This window comes from Megascapheus bottae, chromosome 1, assembly GCF_031878675.1.
Source record: "Megascapheus bottae isolate mThoBot1 chromosome 1, mThoBot2.hap1, whole genome shotgun sequence".
NCBI classification, from domain to species: domain Eukaryota; kingdom Metazoa; phylum Chordata; class Mammalia; order Rodentia; family Geomyidae; genus Megascapheus; species Megascapheus bottae.
In genome coordinates this window covers 1,476,227-1,504,088 of record NC_143509.1, presented here as the reverse complement: position 1 = coordinate 1,504,088, position 27,862 = coordinate 1,476,227, and the positions used below count along the sequence as shown (strand labels likewise).

At 60.3% G+C, this 27,862-nt stretch overlaps 1 protein-coding gene across 12 annotated transcripts; it reads right to left on the bottom strand.

Moving 5' to 3' along the window:
- Positions 1–600: 600 nt before the first annotated feature.
- Positions 601–27,331, bottom strand: Wiz (WIZ zinc finger). Of its 12 annotated transcripts, none has more exons than XM_090335547.1 (13): positions 27,173–27,331; positions 25,233–25,481; positions 19,435–19,507; positions 14,828–16,950; positions 13,108–13,431; positions 9,423–9,593; positions 8,159–8,662; positions 6,790–7,146; positions 5,679–6,224; positions 3,410–3,934; positions 2,756–3,175; positions 2,433–2,628; positions 601–1,715 (listed from the first exon to the last, which is right to left on the bottom strand). In XM_090335547.1, the coding sequence occupies exons 2-13, from the start codon at positions 25,435–25,437 to the stop codon at positions 1,556–1,558; spliced, it is 5,604 nt and encodes a 1,867-aa protein (XP_090191673.1). In that variant the 5' UTR covers positions 25,438–25,481; positions 27,173–27,331; the 3' UTR covers positions 601–1,555. The 12 variants fall into 12 exon arrangements, with proteins under 12 accessions (XP_090191673.1, XP_090191682.1, XP_090191701.1 ...); XM_090335556.1 differs by lacking the exon at positions 27,173–27,331 and adding an exon at positions 26,515–26,606; XM_090335575.1 differs by lacking the exon at positions 6,790–7,146.
- Between the last annotated feature and the right edge of the window lie 531 nt (positions 27,332–27,862).

Sequence of the window (27,862 nt, the reverse complement as noted above, 5' to 3'; positions counted from 1 at the left end):
TGGATACACACACACACACACTGACAGAGCTGGGCACAGGTGGCTCATGCCTGAAATCCTAGCTATTTAGGAGGCTGAGTTTTAGGCTCACGGTTGGAAGCCATCTCTGGCAGGAAAGTCTATGAGCCTGTAACCTCTAAAAAGCAGGGCTGGAGACCTGAGTTAAAGTCCTAGTGCCAGCCAAAAAAAAAAAAAAAGGAAGTAATGTTACAGATTGAGTCGCAGCTCCCTGAACCCACCCTCCACCCCCACACTGCCAAGAGCAGTGTCCCCCTCCTCCTCAAGTCCCCAGTACCCTCCAGGGACAGCCCCTAGTGTTACAAAGCCTTCCTAGCCTCAACTGCGTTTCCGGCTTGGCTCACTTCCCAGACCAGTGGCCCAGAGCCCTGGCTCAGCCAGAGCCCCCCACCAGCCTCCGCCCGGAGGACCCACAGCTGGGAACACGGGCTCACCCCCAGCAGCGGCTGGTGGACTTGGCGGCCAGCAGGGAAGCCCAGAGCCTCAGGCGGTGGCGGTGGCGGAGGCCCAGATCCCAGCCCCGGCTGCGGGCCAATGCTGGCCTGTCCATTTAACAGAAAAACACACACTGGCCGTCTGCCCCAGGGTGTTTCCAGAAGAGAAATTTAATCTAATTTACATACTTCTAGGTACATCAATAACCAAAAGGTGGCCACTGGAAAAAGTTAAAAGGTCAATCAGCTCCCAGTATCTAGCTGGCCCAGGACTGCAAAATAAAAAGATCCACGTTCCTTATTCTCTACACAAAACGCATTTTTAAAAAAGTGAGAGGTCTAGAGAGCTATACATAGAAAGCAACAGTGAAAAGAGGGGAGAGCGGGGGGCAGGGGCGGGGCCGTCCCACCCCTCACACCCTGCCCTCCCAGCCCGAGAGAGAGCCCCTGAGGCTCAGCGGGCCTTGACGTGGCAGGAGGCAGCTGTCAGCTCTGAGTCCTCCCAGCAGGAAGGACCCTTTGGGGGCAGCCCACAAGGACTTCCGTGGCATCGTGGGCTCAGTGGGGGCCCGCGGAGGGAGTGTGTCCCCTGAGCAAGCACCGTGGCAGGAGGTGGGCGCTCAATTCGGACCTGGGGGGCTGGGGCAGATCCCGGGTCTCCCGAGGGGGCCCGTGCACATGATAGCAGGGGGACGTGTCACAGGGTCGTCATGATTGCCAGAGGGAAACACAACAGGGGTCTTTGGGGTCTTTGCGAATGGCCGGGGGTGCAGCTCTGGCCCGGCCTGGCTGGTAGACGTGGGCGCCCCGGCCGTTCCTGGGAGCAGAGTCCCTGCCCCCCAGGGACCTAGCTACCTTCTCAGGCCCAACCAGGCAGGCATGGGCTGAAGGAAGACACCCTGTGGCCCAGAGTCCTGGGGTGTGGGGAAGGGCGGCTCGCTGGCTCCCAGCACCCCGGCTGTAGTGTGCCCGGCCCCTGAGGGGCACCGGTTTGAGGTTTTGGCTTGCTCCTTTGGAAACGGAAAAGAAAGGGGGAAGAAAGGAAAGGAGACACAGAGGAGGACAGGCAAAAGCAGACAGAGGGGATATCTGGAATGCTTGTGTTAGGGTGCCTCTGCTGCTGCTGTCTGTGCCTGTGGGGCCGGGGGCTCCTCAGGCAGGGGGTCTGCTTTGGAGAAATTCATCTCCAAGATGTGCCGCTGTAAGTGCCGCACCCACTCTTCCTGGATGGAGAGGGGGCCCTGGAACTCCACCTCGCAGAACCTGCATGCAGAGACGAGGAGTGGCCAATGCCGCATGCTGAGGCAGTAGCCTAGCCTTGTCTACACTCCTAGGCCCAAGTGCTACCAGGCGGTGCAGACCAAGCAAGCCCAGGAGCTGAGGGAGGAGTGGTCTCCCCAGGGTCAGCCAACTCTCCCCGTCACAGGGTGGTGGCCAGCTCCCCAGGGATGAAAGGGGCCGAGTAGAAGCCATCTACTAAAACAGAGGCTAGGACATTCAGCCACCCAACTGACCTGCTCCGCCTCACCTCAGCCCCGGTCCCACCTTGCAGCACCAAGCAAGGCCTCATCATACAGAAGCCTAGAGCTTCTCAGGTTTGAATCCTACTTCAGATTCGACTACAAGAGTCCGGACTGAGTCATCTCATGTGGAGAAGTTCCGGTGTTGAGTGTACGTGCATACTTTGGTGAGAACTAAGACGTGCTTTACGCACTCATAATGACGAGTGCAAGACCTCACATGCACTGCGTGTGCTTCTCAGTGCTTCATAAAACTCGGTGCACGCTCAAACCTAGCAGGCAGGGAAGCCGTCTTACGGGTGGGGAGTGAGACCTGAGGGGTGAGGCTCCTGCTGGAGGGCATTTCACAGGTGGCCCTTCCCACACTAAGTGTCAGAGCTAGAATCTGAACTGGAGGCTGGCTGCCACCTGAGGACGGACCCCTCCCGTCCTGTGGCCAGGACTCCCAGGGGCAGCGTACCTGCACTTGAGGGTGTAAATGTTGCCCACAAACTTGACCAGTGACGTCTGGGGGGGCCGAGGCACCAGGGAGGGGACAGGCCGGACCCGGGGTGGGGGTTGCCGGGCCTCTTCCAGCTTCTGCCGCAGGTCGCTGGCATCCTCAGCCCCTCGGGCTGCAGAGGCATCAGGGGGGCGAGCTTGTCGACGCTCAAATTCTAACGCAGGGAGAGAGGTGGGAGATGAGCAGGAGGGCCTGGGCAGCTGGTGACCTTGCCTAGACAGATAGGGGGACAAGCACCAGCCCAACACTTGCCCACCACCCTCCCCTCCCCTGCCACTCACTGTTGATATTCTGTCGCTGGTGGTCCTCCGATTTCACTGTGCCCGGCGGGCTGGCAGCCAGGGGCCGCTCCCCACTGTCGGCTGCGCGGCCAGCTTCAAGGCCCGGCTCTCCACCAGCACTGCGGCCCACGAAGGACAGGCCCCCTGGGGCCAGCCCCAGGGATGGCCGCTTCTCGCTGTCCCGGCCGTGGCCGGCGCTGCGGAACTTCTTGGTGAAGGGGCGGCCACCCTGGATGTAGCTGCGGTAAGCGCCGGCCTTCTGGGGCCGGTGCCTGATCCACTCGCTCAGCGTCTCGATGGGCGAGCCGTTGACACACCACTCTGTCACACCAAACTGCCGCAAGTGTGCCCGTGCGTGGCTGGCCAGGGCTTTGCGATTTTCAAAGTAGAGGCCACACAGCTCACAGCAGGCCTCGGTGGCTGCAGGCAGAGGGGGTGCTGCTAAGCCACATCCCCCAGGGAGCAGGTACACCCAGGGGGCCTGAGCAGGATGGGGGGGAGGGGGAGGACGGGAGGGAGCCCCCCCCAGGGGGCCTGAGCAGGACAGGGGCCAACACCCTTCCCAGGGCCCCCGCACAGGGCCCTGCTTGGGGTCAGTAGGGGCACTCAAGGTGTCTCGCCGCTGCCCCCCAGACCCAACGGCCCACTGCTTACAGGAGTGGGAAGCCTTCTCATGGAGGGTCTTCGCCTTGAAGGACAGTTCAGTCTGGATGTAGGTCTTGGCCTTGACCTCGGCTGGGAGGAGGCGATCCTCCTGCAGGGGGCGCTTGGCAGCCACGGTGCCCAGGAAGCCTGTGGCTGAGGGCTTGGCCCCAGTGATGGGGGTCAGGCTGAGCTCCCTTGGAATCTGCGCTGGCCCGGCTCCCGGCTTGCCAGGCCGGCCTGCCAGGGGTGACAGCGGCAGTGGGCAATGCAGGGGCCCCGGTGCCGACAGGGGCCCATCCTCAGCCAAGGCAGGAGCCAGGTCTCCAGCTGGGGGCTCCTTCTTGATGAGGCACAGCTTGGATTTCTTCTTCAGGATCTCCCGCAGCGTGTCGATGGGCGAGCCGTTGACCGACCACTCGGTGACGCCCATCTGCCGCAGGTGGGAGCGTGCGTGGCTGGACAGGCCCTTGCGGTTCTCAAAGAACTCGCCGCAGAACTCGCAGCGAATGTCCCGCACCGGCTCTGCCCGGGATGCTGCAGGAGGAGATGCCGAAGCTGCAGCTCAAGCCTGCCAGTGCCCGTGGCCTGCCTGACCCCGTCCACACACCCCACCCAACCCGATTAAGTGCAGGCCAGCAACCTACAGACTCATGCAGGTCTGTAGGCCCCGGCACAAGCAGCCTCACTGCGCTCCTGGCTTGTCCCCTAAGATACCGGGCAGGCTACTTCCCGTCTCTGAGCCCCAGCCTCTTCCTCCACACCACAGGGAAGAAGACGCTCCTACCCCACTGGGAGAACATAAAACAAAAAGCACGTAGGGACGAGGAGTTTGGCCTAGTGGTAGAGGGTTTGCCTAGCATGCTCAAAGACCAGGGTTCAATTCCTTGGTACCACATACGTGGGGCGGGAGGTGGGGGGAAAAGTGATGCTGTGGCTCAAGTGGTAGAGCGCTAGCCTTGAAAAAGTCTAAGAACACGCCTGGAGTTTGGCCTAGTGGTTGAATGCTTGCCAAGCTTGTATGAAGACCCAGGTTTGATTCTTCAGTACCACATACATAGGAAAAAAAAAGCCAGAAGTGGTGCTGTGGCTCAACAGTAGAGCTCTAGCCTTGAGAAAACCCAAGGACAATGCTCAGGCCCTGAGTTCAAGCCCAGAACTGGGGGGGGTGGGAAGGCAGCATAGCACATGGGCACGTGGCATGGAGCTGGGTCATCCTCACCCTCTCCACAGAGCAGCAGACCCCTCATCAACCACAGCAGAATGGACAATACCACAGTGAGACTGAGAAGGCAAGTGACAGTGACAGGCTGACAAGCACTGTGTGGGGAGACCTTGGTAACCAAGTCCTGTACTAAGTGCTTCATCTGGCTATCCTGGGAAAACACAGCCCAGGGGCTCCGCCCACAGATCGGCAGAGCTCCGCCCACCACAACTGGGTTCTGTTCACCTCCACCAGACCAGTGAGGAACCTGCCCAGTCACTTCCACACTCCTGGGCTCTGAAAGCCAAACACAAGAACCAGGAGCCAGGGCGGTGAATCACGCCGGTAATCCTTCCTGGCTACTCAGGAGGCTGAGTTCTGAGGATCCAGTTCAAAGCCAGTTTGGACACAAAAGGACCTGAGACTCTGATCTCCAGCTCACCCCTAGAAAACTGGAAATGGGGCTTGGCTCAAGGGTCGGGTGGTAGCCTTGAGCTAAGGGATAGCGCCCAGGCTGAGTGCAAGCCCCATGACCCACCAAAAAAAAAAAAAATCAGGGCTTCAAGGCTGGGAGTTTGGCTGGGTGGTAGAGTGTTTGCCTAGCATGCGCAAAGATCAGGGTTCGATTCTTCAGTACCACATACATAGAAAAAGCTGGAAGTGGTACTGTGGCTCTCAAGTGATAGAGCTCTAGCCTTGAGAAAGCCCAGAGACAGTGATCAGGCCCTGAGTTCAAGTACCAGGCCTGGCCAAAAAAAAAAACAAATAAAAAGAGGGCTTCAGACACAGTATTTTCATAGCCCACCCCCACTCCTGTCCACAGCAGACACAGCACTGATCATTACTGTCCTTCTCCACGGGAATCTAGCTGGTAGCCTGCACTACCCGTGAAGACAGCACAGATCTGAATGAGTAACAGGAGAGGCGGTAGCTCTGCAGTGAAGTCTGCAGCAGGATGCGCAGGGTGCAGAGCTAGCCTGTGTCTCTGTCCCCATGCACCCTCCTGTCCAACCCTGAGGTGACAAGGAACCCCACGGAGCCATTCTCCCTGCCCGCCAGCCACAAGGTCACACTTACACAGGTTCAAGGGTGTCATGTCTTCCCGTGGCACCCCCCAGGGACCCTCAGATGGGTGTGGCTCCCCATGAAGGGTCCCCGGCATCATCTCCCGCTTGATCTCCACCCGCATCTGTTCCGGCTTCAGCTTTTTGTGCAGGGAGGCTGCTGCCAGGCCTGGGAACATCTTCCGGGCCGTGGGAGGAGAAGAAGTTGGCGAGTGGCCCAGGGGGCTTCCCGGCGGCGGCAGCTTCTTTGCCAGGGGTGAGATGTGAAGGTCGGAGGGGCTGCGAGCTTCCAGCGAGCTTCCAGGACCTCCGCCGCCTACTACCTTGGCCAGGGCTTTGGGGCTGGGCCCTGGTGGTGGGGGGTGCCCGCCCGGCCGGCACTGGGTCCGTCTCTTCAGGATCTCCCGCAGCGTGTCGATGGGCGAGCCGTTGACATACCACTCGGTGATGCCCATCTGCCGCAGGTGGGAGCGCGCGTGGCTGGACAGGCCTTTGCGGTTCTCGAAGAACTCGCCGCAGAACTCGCAGCGGATGTCTCGTGCTGGCTCGGGCCCGGAGGCTGCGGCAGAGGAGAAAGGGCAGTTAGAACCAAAGGTGGTGTCAGCCTAGACACCTGCAGGAGGTTCTGGTCAGCTAGGTGTGGGCCGCAGAGCGCCCACAGGCTATGGTGGTGATGGACGGCAGGTAAAGGGGAGGGAAGAGGGGTGGGGCGGGGGACAGGCACTGGGCAGGAAGGAGCAGGGCACGCTACAGAGAGTAAAGAGGACAGAAACAAGCCTCCACGTCTCCGCAGGTCCCGACAAGGATGGGGCGGGACAGGAGGCGGCAATCTAGGTGCCCGGTGCCTTCCAGATGTGGGCAGAGGTGACACCTTCTCCACCAAAAGTCAGGCCCCTCCTCTTGGCCTTTATTCTCGGGGAAGTCATGGTGAGAAAGATCAAGGCCAAGAGAGAGGGCAGAACAGCCCACTGACAACAAGATCTGGGCAGAGCTGGCCCACTGCCAAGGGCCCCTGTCTACTCCCTGCCCCAAGAGGGAGGGAGTAGGGAGGGGGCCAGGACCCCCCCCACGGGAGGGGCTCCAGGGCCCACAGGGAGGAGGAGGCAGCTGAAGCGAGGACCTACAGAGGTTGAGAGGAGATGGCTCCACATCAGAGGCCCAGAAAATGCCGGTGGCTGAGAGGTCCTGCTTCCCCCAGGGGCTGGCCATACCAGCGGCCTTCAGCTTGGCCTTCTTGGCCGGCGGTGGGGGGGGGAGCAGGGAGAGGGCCGGGGCTCCGCCCCCGGGTGGGAGGCGGATCTGGATGCCGTCCCTCCTGATGAGCCCGTACAGCACGTCTATGGGGGATCCCTTGGCATCCGGGTCGCTGACGCCCAGGTGGCGCAGGTGGGCACGGGCGTGGCTGGACAGGCCCTTGCGGGTCTCAAACCAGGCACCGCACAGCTGGCAGTCCAGCTCTCTGCCCCCGTCACTATCTAAAGCTGCGGAGACAAAACACAGGGGGCGTTCACGGCCGCCACCGTGGCTGGCCCTGGGGGATGGAAGCAGGAGGCCTGGCATAAGTCTCTGCTGCCCAGGTAGTTTGGGGTCCAGCAGTCACGATGAAGATTGATTCTGAGAGGTCTGGGGGTGCAAGACGGCCTGTTTTCCCTGACTGGTCCTTTGGCACTGAGCTGAGCGCTGACAACTTAAGGATGTAAGGTGGAAAGGTAATGACAGAATTCTCAGGGCAGATTCCGGTGCTCCCAGGGCCCTGCTATAGGAGCCCTGCTCTGGGGGTCCCAGAGGCAGATGGTGGGTCTACAGCAGGGCTCCCACCGTGCTGCCGAGCACCTTGCGGTACAGCTCAGCGACAGCGGCTGCAGTCCCTGCTCCAGAAACTACGGTGTACTCAGCAAAAGCAGCTCTGAATGAACAAGAGGCACTGACTGGGCCCAGGACCAGACTGCAGACACCACCAGACGCTGCTGCCTGCAGGCTTATGGGAAAGCCTTGTCACTCAGGGACTCGCTCACAGACCCTGTTCCCTGTGTGGAAGATTGCTTCCACTGGCAGCTCAGGGCCGAGGTCCTCCAGCCCTAGGCACACACAGAGAGAGACCCCTAGACAGGACAGCGAGGAAGACATGAAGACGGCTTGGCTTGTCTACCTGGACAGCCAAGATGCCAGAATTCCCTGGGGAAGCCAGGACCATAGGGTCCTGGCACTCACGCTACCCCACCCTTGGCCAAGAGGACAGGAGCTGCCTGAAAGCGGCAGGGAGGACTGTGGTAGGCTGAGAGCAGAAGCCAAGCTTCCTGGGAAAGAGCCTCAAGGTGAGAGACAGACAGGCACACACAGGGAGCCCAGCAGAAGCCAGAGCAAACACTCTGGCCTGGACAATGTAGGACACCAGAGCTGCTGTTTACTGTCCCCACCCAGGCCTGACACCCAGGTCCCCCACACCCCCACCCAGTGCTAGCACCTCCCCCTGCTCCCAGGACCCACACTCACTGAGGTTCAGGGGCCCCTCGTCCTCAGACTGGGACCACTGGGCCTTTGGGGAGAGCGGCTGGGGGCTCAGGGACAGCTGGGGACTCCTGTCCTCAGGATTCTTGGGGGCAATGGAGCCCGGCAGGGCCAGTGGTGCCTTCTTGAGAAGCGGAGAAGTGGGTGGATGGGCTAGGCCCTTGGCTGAGAATCCCGGAGGTGACTTGATGGCTTTGTTGACGGCTGGAGCATCCAGGGGCTTGGCCAAGGCAAGCAGGCCGGACCGAGAGGCCCCTGAGATCAGATCCTTCGGTGAGTTGTTTTTCTTGGCCAGGCCATGGGGCAGCCCCAGGGCAGCGTCCGGCAGGCCCTTCTGCTTCACCAGCTCATAGAGGAGATCGATGGGGGCGCCACTGCTCTCGGACTCCGCCACCCCCAGCTGCCGCAGGTGGGACCGTGCGTGGCTGGACAGACCCTTGCGGGTCTCAAAGCAGGCGCCGCAGACCTCGCAGGTGGTCAGGCTCTGGGCTGGAGGGTGAGACGGGAGGCCAGGAGAGCGGGCTGTGAGGCCTCAGGGCACAGCGGGCCCACGTCTCCTCCCCTCACCTGGGCTCCGTGTACGTGTTTTTGCTGCAGTCAACCCCACTCGATCCTCACAATGATTCTAAAGGAGGCAGGGTTTGCAAACAAGGAAACTGAGGCTCAGAGAGGACACGAGTTGAACCCGAAAGCACACAGCAGGAGGCACAGCCTTTCTGTAATCGGGCCAGCAGGGACACCTTCCAGGCTCACATCAATGCTGCCTCGCCAGACACAAACTTCACACCGAGCTTACTCCTAGCCACTCTTGGTGGCTCAACTCAAGACACTGGGCAAGAGGCCCCCTGGAAGCCATGCTCCTGTAGGAGCCTGGTTCCCTGAGGGTGAGGGCCAGGTCCACTCGCTCCTCTCCCATCCCTGGAACTAGCACAACTCCTGACACTAGTCCACACAATCCTATCGTCAACAGATGAAGCTCCTGCAGCTGACAGGCCAGCGCCGGCAGACGCCCTGGACGTGGGCTGTGGATGGATGTGCTTCCCCGGCTTGAGAGGGCACCTTTGGCAGCCTGCAGGGCCCAGGCTGCTGGAGCTCGAAGATAGCTGGGTGTCTGTTTGGTGCCTTTGGGTGCCAGAGAGGAAGCCGCTGCCAACCTGGGTGCCCTTGTAACTCTCAGGCCTCAGAGCTCCCCGTGAGAACCACCAGCCTGGCCGGCACCCTTGCCTTGTCACCTGGGCCACTCACTCACCCTTGAGGTCCGACAGCTCCTGCTTGCTGCCCTGAGGAACCTCTGCGGCCACTTTGCTGCCCAGCCGATTGGCCACCTGCTCCAGGGCCCCAGGGACAGTCAGGCTCTTCTTGGGGAGGGGGGAGGACCCCGAGTCCATAGCCACCATTGTGCTTTCCTCAGGACCCAGGCCTGTGGGGGAGGAGACAGGCTCAGCCCTGGCCAGGCTGTCATCCTAAAGGGACCGACAGGATGGCACTCCTTCCTCCTCTTCTGTGTCTGCCCCTGCTCTGACAAGTGGGCCGCCCATGGGAGCTAAGGCTGCACCCCACATCCCCCAGCACCAGTACCAGACAAGGGCTGAGGACAGGAGGCAGCCCCAGCCCTCACCCAGACACGGAGCAGGTGTGAGCTGAGGCTCCCTCCCATTTCCAGGGGTCGCTCCAGGCAGAAGGACAGACTGGAGGATGGACTGGGAGAGACTGTCACCGGGCGAGACAGCTGGCACTTCGGGGACAATAGGGGTGGGGTAGGGCGGCTGGACCCTACGTGGGGTAAGGTGGGAGCCGGAACTCTGGGCCGCAGCGGGCTGCGTGGAGAGGAGGGGACTGCGCGAGTCTGTGGGAAGCTCGGGGGGAGCCTGCGGGGGGAGCGGCGCCTGGGGGCCCAGGAGTGCAGGCGGGAGGCACCCAGGGGCTGGGCTCAGGCCGAGGGCGCGGGGTCCCAGGCCTCGGGTGGGGCCGGGGGGCGGCGGACCCCGGGGCCCCGACCAAGTCTGCAGGTGGAGCGGGCGCATCTGTCAGACGGGGGCGGCGGGGGGCGGCTGCCCCCCGTGACCGGGGCGTGTGTCAGGGCCGCGGGCTCCGGGGGGGCGGGGGGGCGGCGGCGGCGGCGGCGGCGGCGGAGGAGGAGGAGGAGGAGCAGGCCCGCAGGCCCGGGGCCGGGACGCCGAGGCCCGGGGGCTGCGGCGGCGGGCGCGGCCGCCCTCCCCGCCCCGCCCTCCCCTCCCCGCGGCGGCGCTTACCGGGCGGGGGCGCAGGCCCGGGCCCCGGCCCCGGCTCGGCCTTGGGCCCGTCCCGCGGCGGCGGCGGCGGCGGCGGCGGCGGCGGCGGCGGGGGCGGCGGCGGTGGCGGCGGCGGCGCGGCGAGGGCCGCGGGGCCCGGACTCGGGGGTCCGGGCGGGGGCGCCCCCGCGGGCGCGCGCTCCCGGACGCCCCCCGCGCGCGGCCCCGCCGCCGCCGCCTTGCTCTCCGCTTTTGTCACTCGGCACTGGGCGGTGGAGGCGGCCATCTTGGCTCCGGCGCACGCGGGGCGGCCGCCCCAGGCGTGAGCGGCCGAGCGCCGAGCGCCGCGGCCCCCGAGCGCGCTCCGCCCCGCCCCCCCGCCGAGGCGCGCCCAGGGCGGCCGGCCGAGCGCCGAGCGCCTGGGGCCGAACTCCCCCCCCTCGGCGAGGACGGGAGTCCTCCAGCCACGCATCCGCCTCTGACCCCGCGCCCCTTCCCGCTCGACGCACCTGGCCCCAAGCTTGGGGATCCTCACGCCAGTTTCCAGCACCGACCCGGAAGACACCCGACCTTCAACCGCCTCGGCCGTGGCCACGGGGATCGCCCTCGAGTCCTGCCACCCTCCTTTGCCCACCTACACTCGGAGCACCACGTGCCACCCCCTTCCAGCCCTTGACAGGTGGGCGGGGCCATCCCGACTCGCCACGCCCTCTCCCGGCTCGGGCTCCGCCCCGTCCGCGCAGGCGCAGGCCCCGCCCCCGCCAGGGGCCCGCTTCCAAAGGAACTGCCTTGGGCTCTGCCCAGGCCTCCCCACGGTTTCCAGGAGCTTTCCTGACTCCTGATCCCCCGCCACACACACGCTGGTGTCCGTGGCACCCCTTCTCCCTCTGGATGCGGCCAGGCCCAGCCAAACCCCTCACACCCCCATTCATTCACTAGGGACCCACACATCAAGCTCTCACAGGGAACGCGTTTGGCCAGATGGCAGTCTGTCTGTTGGGCACACGCTCCCATCCTGGAGTGCCTCTGGCCCACGCGGCCAGAATGTGAGCCTGGCATCTACAGTTTGTGGCAGGGACGTGTCTGAAGGAAGCAGGCATAGCTGAAGCCCAGGAACTGTCCTTCAGAGCCAGCTCCACCCAGGATCCACCAAGCAGGATCCCAGCAGCCAAGCCTCATCCTGTGACCTCCACAGACCACAGACAGGCTGCCTGTGCCTCTGTTTCCTCCCAGTCCATGGAAATGTGTGTGTGTGTGTGTGTGTGTGTGTGTGTGCATGCATGTGTGTCTGATCATGAGGCTTGAACTCAAGCCTGATGACTGTCTCTTAGCTTTTTTTTTTTTTTTTTTTGCTTAAAACTGGCACTCTACCACTTGAGCCACAGCCTCACTTCTACTTTTTGGGGGATTCATTGGAGATGAGTCTCCTTGAATTTTCCTTCCCTGGGCTGTTTTGGAACTGCTATCCCAGACCTCAGCCTCCCAAGTAGCTGGGATTACAGGTGTGAGCCACCCCAGACCCAGCCAGTTCACTGTCTGTTAACAACTCCTGTCAAATCATTTTGATTATTGTGGATCATGGTGGGGCTTGAACTCTGGGCCTGGGTGCTGCCTGAAGCTACCACCCTACCCCTGGGCCTGGGTGTTGTCCCTGAGCTCTTCAGCTCATGGCTAACACCTCAGCGCCACTTCTGGTTTTCTGGTTGTTAATTGGAGATAAGTCTCAGGGAATTTAGTGCCCTGGGGCTTTGAATTTCAATCCTCAGATCTCAGCTTCCTCAGTAGCTAGGATTACAGGCGTGAGCCAGTGTGCCCAGCCCAAATCAGTCTTTGCAGGACTGATAGTTTGGCTTCTGCACTGACTCCACAGTACCCCACCTGGATACTGAACCAAATATACTGGCTCTGGATTTCCAGAACCATCTTCCACTGGCAATACCACCAAACAAGGCACTGAGAAGTCCAGCCCTGCCTCTGTGGCTAGGATGCAGGGGAATAAGCCACAGCTTCCCTAGCTCTGAAATGGATATGTGACAATGCTGGGACAGAGTGCTTGCCTGACACGCACCAGGCCTTGTGTTTTGCCCCCAGCACCACCAAGCCAAACTCAACCCCGAACCATGCACACGGGCATTGTTTCTAGGCACATCTGATAGGACACAGGTTGAAACCTTGTGCCATGCTCTAGTGGACAGGATGGAGAGGCATTTTTCATGCTGAAATTCTAGACCCATACCATGCAGTAGAACTGGCCAACTGCTCAGTATTAGCCACATTTCAAGTGCTCGGTGGGCTGCCTGACCCCCTCCCCCCCCCAACACAGGCGCCGAGAGCATTCCCACCACCCCAGACACTTTCTACCACAGCTCTCTACTCAATGCAGAAGATTCTTGAAGAAGAAGGAAATCAAGAGTCCGACTGCCTCCTGCTGGCTGTGTAACCTGGGGCATATTAATTAAGCTCTACGTGCCTCAGTTTTCCCACCTGTAAACCATGGGGGGGGGGGTGACAACACCTGCCTTCTTAGAGTCACCATGAGGATCGTGATGAGTTTGTGACTGTAACATGCAGCACAGCATGTGGCAACAAGTGCTCAACACACCTTTGTGGGGTTCAACTGCAGGAAGAGCCCTCTGCCCCCCCCTGCAGCCCCCCAGGGAGGGTCAGGCTCCGCCCAGCCTGCCTCCTCTTGCCCCTGCTTACCATCTCCGTAGGCTGGCCCAGGGTCATCGGCCCAAATAGGAGGGAAAGGCAAGGTGAGAGGTAAACGAGGCCGGCGGGGGGTCAAGAAGCCGCCAGGTGGCCCTGCGTGCTCCCGGCCCAAGGGGCTGGGGGGCAGCTCGGCAGCCGAGGTGGCCAGCAACTCCTGGAGGATGTTGATGGGGGACACCGTGAGCTCCCAGTTGGTGATGCCGAAGTCACGCAGGTGGGCGCGGGCGTGGCTGGAGAGACCTGCCCGCGTGTCGAAGCCAGCCCCGCAGAAGTCACAGCGCATCAGGCTGAAAGTACCTGGGTCAAAGTTGGCCACTGCCGAGAAAGGAACAGAAAACAGTTTGAGGGGGATGGGCAGACCCGGGGGGGGGGGGAGGGGAGGAGGTTGGGCGGCCTCCTTGCAGCTCCAATGCCTCCACCTTCCACCCATCACACTAGATTGCCTTGTTTCCCTACTCTGGGCAGCTCATGCCACACCCAGGGCTCTGAGCTCACAGCCCCCTGCTCTCCACACACCCTGAGAATCCAGGCCTCCCAGGTCCCCTTCCCAGGCCAGCTCCAGCTGGGAGATTTCTGCCATGTCTGTTTTCTTTTTTTTTCTTTTTTTGGTGTGCCCATCACTGCCTGCCCCAGGACTGTAAGTTAAATAGAGGCTGCATTAAGAAATGAACCAACAGACCAGGTGCAGTATCTCATGCTTAGAACCCCTGCTACTTGGGCGGTAAGACATGGCAGGACCCCATTATTACAAAGCCAATCTGGGTGGAGCATGGCATGAGATCCCCATCTTAACCAATAAAGCTAGGCATAGTGACATATGCCTGCCATCGCAGCCACAAGGACGTAAATCTAACCTGGCGGTGCACGGTCCAAGCCGGACCAAGTAGATGGAAGACCCTAATTCACAGGCAACTAAAGAAAAAGACAAAGAAGAAACTCTAAAGGGGTTTCTAGGGCCATGGCTCAAATGGTAGAGGGCTTCCAGGGAACAGCAAGCTCCACGCTGTAAGTTCAAACCCAAGTACACACCCAAAATAAATAAATAACATGCATGAAGCCTATGGCTCGCAGCTCTGGGAACCTTCCCTGAGGGTGAATTGGGGAACTTCTGGGCTCCCCCCCACACACACACACACACTGGTCACAGGTTTCCTGCCAGTCTGCCCTTTTTGCCCTGTCAACACCTCCCCAGGCGGGCTGCTGACATGAGAAGCCCTGGGACCTGCTCCTGGGAAATCTGCAGTATGGCCACAGTGGCCTCAAGGTTTCAAACCCACCCAGGATCCTGTCCCATCCAGCAGGGGCCTGGAATCCCTGGACAACCAGAGCTGTTTCCACCCCCACTGCCCACCCTGAACAAATATTCCTTGCAGAAAGGAAGTCCGTGGAATTCTCCGCCTTGGGCTGGTGGCCCTGCCCAGAGCTTCCCTCCGCGTTTCCCCCTTCTCCACTCCAGCCACTGCCATCGCCACCCGCCATTGCCTGTGTACCAGGCCCCTCAGGAGGAAGGAACCCCAGGCTCCCCGAGCACGATGCTGAGCAGGAATGAGAGACGGGTGGGTGGATTTAGAACTCAGCAGCAGGGCCTGTGGCTCCCAGGCCGACAGAGAGAGGTGGGTTTGGGAGGTGCCATGTGAGTGTGTGTGTGTGTGTGTGTGTGTGTGTGTGTGTGTGTGTGTGTGTGTGTGTGTTGGAGGTGAAGCCACCCTACCTTTTTTCTTCTTCTTCTGGAAGGAAAACCTCCGCTCGATGGCTTTCACCTCCTCGGCGGAGATGAAATGGCGCACGTTGTAGCTGACACCCACGCGGTTCAGGTGGCCCCGGACGTGATTAGCCAGCCCGATGCCATTGTGGAAGCGATCCGGACAGTAGGGACACTTGCGATCTTCCGGTTTCAGCCCCCCAAGAGGGTCCCCCCCAAGAAGCCTGTCCAGCCCCAGTGGGCCCCCAAGAGGGGTATCCAGAAGCAGGAAATCTAGGGGGTGGCTGCGCTCCAAACCCAGCTCGAGCTCCTCTGGCTGCAGCCCAGAGGCCACCCTGGCGGCAGCGGCCATGACCTGAGGCCTGAGCTCAGCCACCAGGACCAGCGGCACCATTCCTCGCAGCTGCTCCCTCTGGGCCTGAGAGGCCTCGGCTGTCCTCAGGACCTCTTGGAAAGTTCGCTTCAGACGTAAAGCTGGCTCAGGGATGTGGCTGGGAGAGGCTGGGGGTGCAAAGACCCCATTTTCAGGGGCAAAACCCATTTCAGAAGTCAATGCTACGTCTTCCTCTTCTTCCTCCTCTTCTTCCTCCTCTTCTTGCTCCTCCTCCTCCTCCTCCTCGCTCCAAGGGTACCTCGGGCGTTTGTTTCCACTGAGCTGTATGGAATAAGGGGTAGACGCCATGGGCATGGGAAAGCCCAGCCTTCCAAGAGGCCTCGGGCTGGAGTGGTGAAGCACCGGCTTTGACAACGGGAAGTCCCTCGTGATGTCCAGCTGCTGGCCGTCTGTGCCCAAGGCCAGACCAGGGTCATATCCAGTAGGGTTTTCCTGCCACATGGGAGCCAAGAGTGGCTCAGCTTTGCCAAAATAGTCCACGGTGGCTGAGTCAGGGGAGCGGGCGTACGCGGCCTGGCTAGTGCCTGGCTGGCTGGCCAGGTCGTCCAGGAAGGCCTCCCACTGGGGACAGCCATGTGCCAGGCGCATGTGCTCCCTGAGCAGGCTCTCGCTGGGTGCCAGGAAGCCACAGGAGACGCAGGCACTGAGGTCGGAGGGGGTGCCATAGTGGGGGTACAGGAGGGAGCTGGCCTCGGGGATGGGGCTGCCAGGCCTGCTCTGACCCCCAGATGCCTCCTCGAGCTGTGGGCCAGGCAGTGGCTGGCGCCCATGCCGCCCGTGCCGCTTGACGTGCTGCATGAACGCCCTGGAGGAGTTGGTACCAAAGACACAGGCGGGACACTGCCAACGTGCCTGGCGTCCCTCGTCCGCTGGGCACCGCTTCAGCTTCTGTATCTCCTCGATGATCTTCTCCCTGGAAGCCTGGTGCCGCTGGCGGTGCAGCTCGAGGTCGGTGGGGTCGGTGAACGGCCAACCGCACTCACCGCAGGCCAGGGGGGCCGCACCAGCCTGGGGCTCGGGGCCTGGGGCGCGCCGATGCTGGCTCATGTGCTCCAAGAGGTGATCCTTGTGCTTGAAGTAGATGTTACACTCGATGCATGGGAACACAGCTGGCTCCTCCTCCTCCTCCTCCTCCTCCTCCTCTTCCTCCTCCTCCTCGTCCTCGGGGCTGCCCCCCCCACCCGTCACCTCCTCCAGCAGCTCGCCCAGATATGTCACTGCGGGCACAGGGGACAGCCCAGGCTGTAGCCGTTCCACAAATGCCTCAGAGTTCACCGTCCAGGTCTGGGTGGCCGCTTCCGAGGCGGAGGCCGGTAGGTGCCACTCCATGGGCCCCGCTGGCCCCTCGACGTCCTCCGGAGTGCATCTGGCATCTACCACCTCCACACCCTTGGGAGGGTCTCCCGGTGGCACCATCCCACTCTGGAAGGAAGCCAGGGGTGGCAGGTCCCTGCAGGGCCCTGGGTCCGTATCTTGGAGCCAGTCAAATGAGGGGAGACTCCGAGGGGGTTTCTCCCAGACCTGCAGTCCACCCTGGTGATGTAAGAACCTTCTAGAACCCTGGAGCTGGGCATGGGGGTTCACTGTTCTCACGATGACCGAGTCTTCAAACCTCTGCTCAGCCAGGTCTCCCTCCCTGGCCTCCTGAACCAACGAGGGCTCCCAGGGTCCTGACCCAGGGAAGAGGTGGGGTGGTGGGGAGCCCGGCCGGAAGTCCAGACTGTCTCCATCCAAGCAGCTGTAAGGGAGTGCCAATGGGGACAGGTTAGCCCACGGGGCCTGTGCATCCTCGGGTGGCGGCAGGGAGCCCTCCGGGGCTGGCCAAGGTGGGCCACACAGATGCAACTCCAGGGTGACCAGAGAGGCTGATGGTGGAGAAGACTAAGCTCCCAGCTTGCACCTGTTCCAAGTGCCCAGCCCGGCTGCATCATGGGAGAATGTGGAGGGACGGCCGGATGCGGGGGGAGAGGGGTCCATGGAGGGGGTCTGGGGCTGCCTCAAGGGAGCATGCCCAAGCCCCAGAGCACAGTCAACTCTCATCTCTCTTCTGGGAGGACTCAAGGCTTGGATCAAGGCTGATTTCGGTTGGTCCTCCCAAGCCAGAGAGATCTCCTTCACCAATGACACCTCTCTCCCAAATGTGGAAAGGTCCAAGAGAGGCGCGCTCTCTCTCCCTGAGTCCCACACCTCTTTGTGGAATGCCAAAGTCAGGAGGGGACTAAGGGGTCCCCGTTCAGCCCCTGGGCCCGGTGACTCTGACCTTCCCACGTGGAGGTGGCGTGGTGGGATTGGACAGCGGAGGCGAAACAACGTCTCCAGCCTCAGTTTTCCAATCGTAAAAATGGAGATGATTTCCAAAGACCAGAAACCTGGACAGCACCTGAGGAGTTTCATGTCACCAGCAACAGCTGGGTGCTGGCGGCTCAGACCTGTAACCCCAGCTGCTCAGGACGCCGAGATCTGAGAATCCTTGGTTTAAATCCAGCTCAGGCAGGAAAGATTTTTGGTTGTTTGTTTTTGCCAGTCCTGGACCTTGAGCTCAGGTCCTGAGCACTGTCCTTGGACTTTCTCAAGGCTAGAGCTCTACCACTTGAGCCTCAGCACCACTTCTGGCTTTTTTCTATGTATGTGGTACTGAGGAATCGAACCCAGGTTTTCCTGCATGCTAGGCAAGCACTCTACCACTAGGCCAAACTCTCAACCTGTTTGTTTGTTTGTTTGTTGTCAATCATAGGACTTGAACTCTGGGCCTGGGCACTGTCCTAGAGCTCTTCAGCTCAAGGGTATCACCCTATCCCTGGAGCCACAGCGCCACTTTCTGTTTTCTAGTGGTTAATTGGAGATGAGTTTCACAGTCTTTTGTGCCTGGGCTGGCTTTGAACCAAGATCCTCAGATCTCAGCTTCCTGAGTAGTTAGGATTACAGGCATAAGCCTGCAGTCCTCGAGTCTTGTAACTTGAGTTTTTCAGAGTCTCACATTTTTGCCCAAGGCTAGCCTCAGTCCTTGAACCTCACACATTTTGGCTACCATATTTGGCTTATTAATTGAGATGGTGGGGGTCTTGATAACTTCTTGCTCAGGCTGTAGTTTTCCCCCAAATGCTGACACTGAAAAAGATGGGATTACAGGTATGAGCCACGTGTCTGGTCCCCTTTTTTTCTGTTGTTGGTTGGTTTAGGGGTTTTTTTGGAGGGTTTTTTTTTGAGATGGGATCTCATCATATAGCTCAGGTTGGCCTGGAACTTGTGGATCCTTTTGCCTCCGTCTCCTCAATCATAGGTGTGCCTTCCCACACCCCGAATCTCCAATTCAGGGGTATGTTTTTTTTCTCATTGACTTGGTCACGACAACCCCATCATTTTTAAGAACTTGGTTCCATAATGGGTGATCAGTGACACCCACAGAACAAAGGAGCACTTGCTTTCCAGCGAGACCATCCTCCCTCCCTCCCAGAGCTGTAGCAAAGACCCAGTGGGATAAACCCTGGCGGAGAGCCCAGAGCAGAGCAGTTAAGATTAATTCGGAGAGCTTATTAACCTTGATAAAGAAGATCACAACAGGTTGGGTGCCTACGGCTCATGCCTGATGGTAATCCTGGCTATTTGGGAGGCTGGCATGGATAGGAGGATCGATATTTGAGGCCAGCCTGGGCAGAGACGTCTAAGAGACCCTATGTCCATGGAGGGAATGCTGGACAAGGCCCGAGACGCCTGGAATAGACAGATGGGGTGCAGCAGAGGACCGGAACCCTATCTCAAAAGTAACCAGCACACACTAGGGCTGAAGGCCTGGCTTCCAGAGGCCTGCAAAGCCCTGAGTTCAAACGTCACTACTCTGAAAAAAGAAAAAATGGTGTCTACCAGCTAGCACCCGTCAGGCTGTTTGATGAAAATTAGCATGCCCCCTGGTTCCTCAAGGCAGGCCCATGGTTTGTGCCCTGTGGCCAGGTCATTTCCATGTTGCAGCGGAGCAACCTGAGGCTCAGGGAGAGAGCATGGCTGGTGGGGGCTCCTGGGCCGGGCTCCTGGCTCTGATAATGAGAGTTGACTGTGTCATGTGCAGACCTCCATCCCACCCCACCCCAGCACACACCCGGGGGCTTTCCTCTGCCTGCCTGGCCTCCTGATTCCCTCCTGTGCCCTGGTCTTGCCTCCCTGGGGCCATCTCTTGGGCCTGCTGTCCCCCTACCCTCCCTGAGGTCAGAGCCAGCGTGGCACTCACCAACTGCTGATCCGACGGGTAGCGGAGGCGGCTTGGGGAAGGGCTTCGCGGAGGCGGGCTTGGGGCCGCCCATCTGCAACAGAGAGGGGAGACCCTGAGGGGCTGGGCTCCCATGGCTGGGCTCCCGTGGCTGGGACTCTGAACACCCAGCTCCGGGGGGTGGGCCTCTGGGCACATCAGAAGGGCCCTGCTGGCTCCCAACCCCTCTCCCTGACAGGTCTCTGCATTCCTCAGTTCTGAAAAATGGGGGGAGGTTCTTTGAAGGAACCCCCTTAGATTTCCTGGGGTACTCTGGGGGGGGGCTCCTTCCAATCCTGTTCTTTTTATCTGGTGGCCAGGATTTTTTTTTTTTTAAGTTATAGCCTGGTAGTAATAGAAACACTAATAGTAATAATTAATTACTTAATTAACTAATGAAAACCCTTCTGGCTTTTCACCTCACCTACAATAAAAGCCGGATTGCTAACTGGCCTCCAGGGGTCTGTGGATGGTTCCTCCAGCCTCTCCTGCTGTTCCTCACCCTCATTGCCTCAGTATCCCTTCGAAGCCTAACTCTTCTTGCTCTGCATCGGCGCCATTACTGGGGCTTGAACTCGGGACTTCTTTCACTGGGTTTTTACGGCTCAAGGCTAGTGCTCTACTACTTTGAGCCACAGCTCCACTTCTGGCCCTTTTTTTTGGGGGGTGGTGCTGGTGGTTCTCTGGAGACTAGGAGTCTCACAAACTTTCCTGCCTGGACTGAGTTTGAAGCGAGATCCTCAGATCTCAGCCTCCTGAGTAGCTGGGGTTACAACTCTGACCTCTTTCTGGCCTCAGGACCTTTCTAGTTCCTCTTCCGCCAGCCTGGAACTCGTGTTCCTGACCACATACTCAAGGGAGCCATGTTTTTCTCTCTCAGCAACTCTTTTGCCCCCTCTCCCCCCACGCACGCACTTTCAGTTTTTGAGACAGGGTCTTGCCATAGCCTCCTAACCGACCTCAAACTCACAAGGCCGCTCATCTCAGCCCACCACCACCACACCAGACGTGTTTCAGTTCTTTCTAGAAATTCCCTGGCTGTCTTTCTGGATGGCTTTACTTGCCAGGGTCTCCTGCAAATGCCCAAGCCTCACCGAGTGTGAGGATTTTGTTGGTTTTTACAGAATGCCAGTGCCCTGGCATGGAAATGTCTCATAGATAAATGCCAGAGGAAGAACAGTGGGGGAATGAGTCCAGCCTGGCCCCGTCTCTAGGCTTGAATCCTAGACTAGAATCCCTTCCCATGGACTCCCCCTCCCCTCCCCAACACAGACAGAGCCAACTCTCCGTTATCCACCTACTGAGCCAAGGCTAGAATGACCACAGGAGTCCTGGCTTACACAGCCCTGCCCGCCACACTTGCCTGCCACGGATAAGTGTGCCAGCCGGGGAGTGGGCCAATTGCCTGGGCCAAGGTTAACATGCGAAGGGGAACTTGTGCCCCGGCCAGGGGCCTGACAGATGTAATTGCTGGACATGTCTCAATTGAGGATGGCCCAGAAAGGATGAGTGAGGCCTGAGGCTCATTCTTGGTACACACTCCACCCTGTCCAATTTGAGATGTGAACCCTGGCAGTCAGGGGGTGAGAGGGGTGCTGAAGAAGGGGCAGCTGGTGGCTGCCTGAGAAAACGGCTCTGAATGGAGACCCTGGGAATTTGCAAACCCCAGGTAAGTTTTGTTGTTTGTTTTTATTTGTGGGATTGGTTTTGTGTTTCTTTTAGTTTTCACTTGAACTTAACCCCCCTCCCACCCTCCTTTTTTTTTTTTTGCCAGTCCTGGGGTTTGACTCAGGACCTGGGCACTGTCCTTGGACAATTTGTACTCAAGGCTAGCGTTCTATTACTTGAACCACAGCTCAATTTTCTGTTTCTGTTTTTTTTTTTTTTTTTTTTTTCAGATGGTACATGGGAGATAAGGGTCTCTTGGACTTTCCTATCCAGGCTGGCTTTGAACCTTGATCTTCAGGCCTCAAGCTTCCTCTGTAGCTAGGATGACAGGGGTGAGCCCACAGCAACTACGATTTGTTTTGTTTGTTTGTTTGTTTGTTTCCGTTTTGTCAGTGGTGGGACTTGACCTCCAGGCCTGGGCACTGTCCGTGAGCTCTTCAGATCAAGGTTACTATCCTACAGCACCACTTGTGATTGTCTGGTGGTTAACTGGAGATAAGAATCTCACAGACTTTCCTGCTGGGCTGGCTTTGAACCAAGATCCTCTGATCTCAGCCTCCTCAGCCAGGATTACAGGTGTGAGCCACCACGCTCGGCCCAGCTGTTTGTTTTTATTTTGTTTTCTTCTTTCGGGTAGTCTTCGGGATGGAACAGTGTCTCAGGCTTGCTAGACAGGCGCTCTGTCACTTGAGCCACAGTCCTGGTGGCCCTTTTGTTTTTATAGATCCTGGACTTGCACTTTTGCTCCGGCCCGGGCCGGGAACTGTGACCCTCCAGCCTAGGTTACAGGCATGTGCCACCAGGCCTGCCTAGTTCTTTGACCTAAGGGTCTCTCTTAACCTTAATCCTATCAGCGCTTCTCAACCGGTGAGGATTATGGGCAGCAGGCATCAAGCCTGGCCCTAAGCAGACTTTTGTTTGTTTGGTTATTGCTGTTTTTCAGCCTTGACAGTGAGGGTTGGCTCATTCCCTAAGGATCACCCAGTGAGACATTTAAAGCGTTTCTAACCTTTGCCCATAAGACACCAGTGCCTCCCTATCCCATAACCACGACAACTTCCCCCGCCTTCACCTGACCCAAGTGTGTGGAGGGTCGCCCACCGGAGGCGCAGGGGGAGATGGGCAGGGAAACAGGGCTGCTGGGGAGGGCAGGGGGCAGGGGGAGACCAGACTAGCTCAAGATGACTCCGCCCTGCTGCCCCCTGAAACCGGGTCTTCCCAGGACACAGAGTCCCAGCGGTGAGGCTCGGCGAAGACAGAGGAGAAGCTCCTGGCCCGGGGAGGGAAGTGGGTCTGAGGGTCCCCGGTGTCCTGCCTCCAAGCGCCCCAGATTTGCCGATGCATGACGGTGGGCTGGGCCAGTCAGTCTTGTTGGGGAGTCTGGAGCCACAGTGGCCTCTTTGTCTGCGCAGCTCCTGGCGAGGCTCCTATTTTTAGTGACAGTGACTTTGGCAGAAGGAGGCCACAGGGCCCATGTTGGAGGCTTTGCAGGTGGAGGCTCCCCCCCCCCCAGGCCTCCATCACCATGGGGGTGGCAGAAGACCCGGGGTGCCACACAAGGCTGTCCAAGGGGCGCTCCTTGGCCCCTGCTATCGGGGATTCCCCGAGGCCGCTTGCAGATGAGCTGTATCCACAAGGGGCCTTGAACCCGCAAACCAAAGACCTGAAGGCCTGAGAGTCAGAGAGAGGGAAGTTCGAGGTTTGGTGCAGTGACCAGCTTCTCCTTCCATGGATGGGGAGACGGAATGAGGAGCAGTGATGGGTGCCATGTTGGAGCCTGAAGCATGGTGGTAGGAGGAAAGGAGGTGGGACTTCCTGGGGAGGAGAGGGGGTGCGGGAGTGGTGTCTGAGCTGCTTCTTCGTGTCCAGTGTGGAGGCTCCGAGCCTCTGCTTGGCATTCTCCACTCTCTGGCCTCCAGCTCCAGCCAGGGGCCGGCCTCATGAGAGCAAAAAGTAGCATGTCTGTCTCCCCCTGTCCCCCGCGTGAGGTCAGGCGCGCGTGACACTGTGCACCAAGCCGCAAGGAATAGTGCCAAAGTCCCCCCCCAGCCCCAAGACTCTACTTTATGAGCTGGGGCTGTGGGGGGGGGCCAGCAGCACAAAGCCCACGAGACCCTGGGATAAGGCGGGGTTCACTGAGCAGGCCTGGCCAGACAGACACGGTGTCCTGGGTCCCAGCCTGCTTGTGGCCTGCAGCCTCGGTACCCCCAGTCCTCACTCACTCAGCAAACCATCAACAGCTGGGCTGACCCTCCTTGTGCCAGCCTGTAAGACAGGTGCAGGGCCGAGTCCCAGCAGAGGCTTTCCATCCTCACTCCTCTCCCCAGACCTGGGCTGTCCAGCTAGTGGGGAAGAAGCACCCACGCCTGCAGAACCTTACCTCCTGGCTCCTGGAATCCTTTCAATTCCCCAGAGCCAAGCCCCGCCCCCCCTTCCCTAGCCAGCTGCATAGCCCACCTGCTCTCCTGGGCACTGGGTTAGCCCTCTGCCATTACTGCTGTCCCATTACTGCTCCTTTTCACTGTGGCCTGCTACTGCAATGCCAGCACTCACCACAGGACCTTTGCATAAGCAGCGCTTATTACCCCTACCCTACTTCCAGGACATATCCCACACAGTGGGGCCTTCCAGCCAGCAAAATGGCATAAAGTGAGTCAAGAATCTTGAGTCTGATACCAGTGACTTAGGCCTGTCATCCTAGCTACTCAGGTGGCTGAGATCCGAGGATCAAAGTTCAAAGCCAGCCCGGGCAGAAAAGCCTGTGAGACTCCTATCTCTAATCAACCAGCAAAAAGGCAGAAATGGACGTGTGGCTGAGGTGGTAGAGTACCAGCGTTGAGAGAAAAAACTGGAGTGTGAAGTTCTGAATTCAAGTCCCCAGACACACACAGCACCACACACACACACACACACACACACACACACACACACACACACTAATAAGTAACAGATCAAATTTCAAAACAGAAAAGGGATTACGCGTTAGTGACTCAGACCTGTAATCCGAACTAATGAAGACACTGAAATCTGAGGATCATGGTTCAAAGCCGGCCAAGACAGGACAATCTAGGAGACCTTTAGACTCTTATCTCTAAGTAACCTTCAAAAAGCCACAAGTGGTGCTTTGGCTCAAGTGGTAAAGCACCAGCCTTGAGTGAAAAAGCCAAGGGAGAATTCAAGGCCCTAAATTCAAGCTCCGGTACTGACACAAAAAATAAAAATTAAAAATAACTGAAAGTAAGTAACTAAATAATGGCTGTCAACCCTGTCTACTGATTGATCTGTGGTTTAGGATGATTTCACACACACACACACACACAGACTCATTTTCCTCCTTTAACGCAAGGTGCTAGTAGCAAAGGCTATCCCATGGGTTACAAACTCGTCACACTTGGACCAAGGAGAGGGAGGACAGGGTTACCTACCACAGGATCTTTGTACACGCCATTCCCTCCTCCCAGTGCCCTTCCCACCACTCAGATGCCAAGCTTCTCGGGGAGGAGAAGCTCCAGACCCCCTGGCGCTCTGCTTTGGTACTGTCACAGCCTGTGTCACTGCCTACTTTCCTGGCATTTGTTTAGGTATCAGCTGTGGAGGGCTGAAACATTTTCATCTCTCACTTAAGGGCTGTTTTCTCAACATCTAGAATGGAGCCTGGCACATAGTAGGTGCTCAGAATTGAATGACAACGCTTGAGGTGTGGGCAGCGCAGGGTAAACTGAGACAGAACAGGGTAGCAGGCAGGCCCGGTCTCCCCCTTGCCACTAGAGGGCAGAAGCTGACTTAGACAAGGCCCTGGGAGCACAGGGATGGACTGTTGGAAGAGGGGTGCTTTTGGGGAAAAGGGGAGCTCAGGACAGAGGAGTGGAGGTGTCTAACAGGGCATCTGGACCCCGCTAGTGAGCAGCTAGCTCAGAGGAAGCACCTTGAGTTGGAGTCCGTGCCCCCCTCTGGGGGCCTTGGGTGAGGTCACCGGAATGAAGCAGAGCACCCAGGGAAGGCTCTCAACACACACAGAAACCAGAACCCCAACTCTGCCCCCGCCAGGCTCCTGGAGCCTCCTCGGGAACAAGGCTGAACCCTGCCTGAAGCCACCAGGGCCACACTCTTACCAGAGATGCCACCTCTGCCATCCAGCACATCCTGGGGACCTTCCTTGCTGAGGGGTAGATAACGGGTCGACCGGAAGATGTCCCCTTCTCCCTCGGCAGCCTCGGCCCCACCATCGATGTCCTCCCTCGGGGCTGGGCCAGGCAGTCTCTCTGAGCCTCGAGGACCACCTAGGGCAGACAGGCTGCCAGGAACGGGGCCCTCCATGGGTGCAGCTCAGTGCTGGGCTGGCTCAGTGGAGCATCGTGGGTCTAGGGACAGAGAAGAAAGGGCTTAGTGGAGGAGAGAAAGGGACTCTCAGGTTCTCCTGTCTCAAAACACCAGTTCTAGCTGGGCACCCGGGCTCATGCCTATAATCCCAGCTATGCAGGAGACTGAGATCTAGTTCAAGGCCAGCCTGGGCAGGAAAGTCTGTGAGACTCCGATCTCCAGGCAACCATCAACAAAGCCCAGAAGTGGAGCCGTGGCTCAAGTGGTAGAGCACCAGCCTTGAGAGAAAAAGCTGTGGGATGGTACCCAGGCTGGGATCTCAAACGCGGATTCCCTGGTCCCCTGCATGCACGCATGCACGCACACACACACAATGCAAACCCCAGCCCTCACCCCTGCAGCTCAGGTAAACCCCAAGTTTACCTTCCTGTCCACGTGAGCTAGCACAAATAATAACAAAGGCCCCATCCACACCCCATTCCATCCTAACCAGCCCCCCCCCCAGACAGCACGCCTGACCCATTACCCGGAGCCTCCGTGCCTCAGTTTACCCTCATCTAACCCCCTTGCTCTCCTGTCATCAATCCCACAGCTTCTCCCAGATCTCATCTTCCAGTTCCACTCAGCCTCGACTTCCCCCTGGCTCCCTGGGCATTCTACACTTGTACTGCCCGCGGCCTGCGCCCTGCGCTCCCGGCTAATCCCTGCCACATCCATTCCGATCCCATCCACTGCCCTAAAGCCCCCACCTGCACCTCTTCACTTTTCCCACGACCCCCCGAGGCTCCTCACCCCAGCATTAACCCCTACACCCGGCCCCACAGCCTCAGGTGACCCCGCTGTTAACCCTTGCCACGTCTCCCCAACATCATCCTTCCATGCACCCCCCCAACACAGCTCGGATTCCTCCATTCCCGCACCTCCCCCCCCCCGTCCCCCTCCCCGCCCCACCCCCCAAACCCTCCACCAAGATTGCTTCGGTCCCAAGGCAAAAGGGACCGGTGGGGCTCCTGGTCCAGAAACGAGGACCCCCCCGGGAGAGGGGAGGGGGCCGCGCTCTCCACCTATAAATACCTTCAAGGTAACGCGGAGAGTGAAGGGCAGGAATGAGGCGCCCTCCCGAGGGAGCCGGGGAGGCCGGCCCAGGCCGCCGGGCGGGGCCGCGCTCCGGGCCTGCTCGCCGGCGCTGCCCTCGGGGGGCCTGGGGGCTCCCGGGGGGCCGGCGCGCGGGCTGGCGGTCGGGCGTGGGGGGAGGGGAGGTCCCCCACCCAGGCGGGGAGGAAGCGCCCGGGGCCCCCACGGGGTGGGCACTGCCCGCGGGGCACAGGCTGCGCCGCAACTTCGGAGCACTTTGGCAGCTTGGGGAAGGGGGCTTCCGCCCCCGGCGGCCCCCCTCCGCCCCCCCGCCAGCCCCGGGGTCGTGGAGCGGGGCGCCCCCTCCCCGCGCACCGCGCCGGCGCACCCCTCCAGGGGCCAGGGTCCCGGGGATGCGCCCGGCGCCCGTGCACCCCGGGGCGGGAGACCCCGCAGGACGCGCGGGGGGGCGGGGGGACACCTGCCCGAGACCCCCGCCCCTCCCCCAGCCGCGCCCCGCCCCGCGGCCCCGCCCCCGCCCCGCCCCCGCCCCGGGGGTCCCGCCCGGCCCGGCCCGGCCCAGGCCTCTCCCCCCGCCCCCCGCCCCGCGCCGGCTCCGCCCCGCCCGCGGGCGCCCCGGGCCGCGGCCGGGCCTCACCGGGGAGGCGGCGCCGCCGGCGGGGCGCCGGGGCGCGGAGCTTCCCCTCCTCGGTGCGGCCGCGGCCCGCCGCTACGGCCGCTGCCGCTCCCGGTGCCGGTGCCGCGGCCTCCGCAGCCGCCGCCGCCGCCTCCAGCGCTCGGGGGACATTGTCCCTTTAAATCGCTCCCCCCGCCGGCCCGCCCCGCCCCCCGGCGCGCCGCCGTGACCTCAGCGCGACAGCCCCGCCGCGCCGCCATGATGGGGAGGTCCGGCGCCCCGGGGGGCGCGGCGGGCGCGGCGCCATGTTGGGAGTGGCCAGCGGGGTCGGCCTACCCGGGCCGCGGCGAACGGGCGCGCCGCGGCGATCGGGCGCGGGGGGCGGGGCGCCGGGGCGGGGCGCCGTTACCATGACAACGCCCGCTTCCCCCCCCCCCGCCCCGCCCCGCCTCGCCCCCCACCCCCGCGCGCGGTCCTCGGCTGTCCGGCCCTGGCCTTGCTCGGGTGTCAGGGATTCAACCGCCCAGTCGCCAACCATCCACCCCTCCATCCGTCCCCGCCCCCACCCACCTGTGTCCCCGTCGCCCCCGCAGCCATCTTCCACCCGTGCGTGGATTTCGTACCTGTCTCCTCCACTCGAGGACGCGGATCCTGTCTGCCTGGTTCCACACCGCTGCCCGGGCCCAACCCGAGGGTCTCCCACCGACCTCC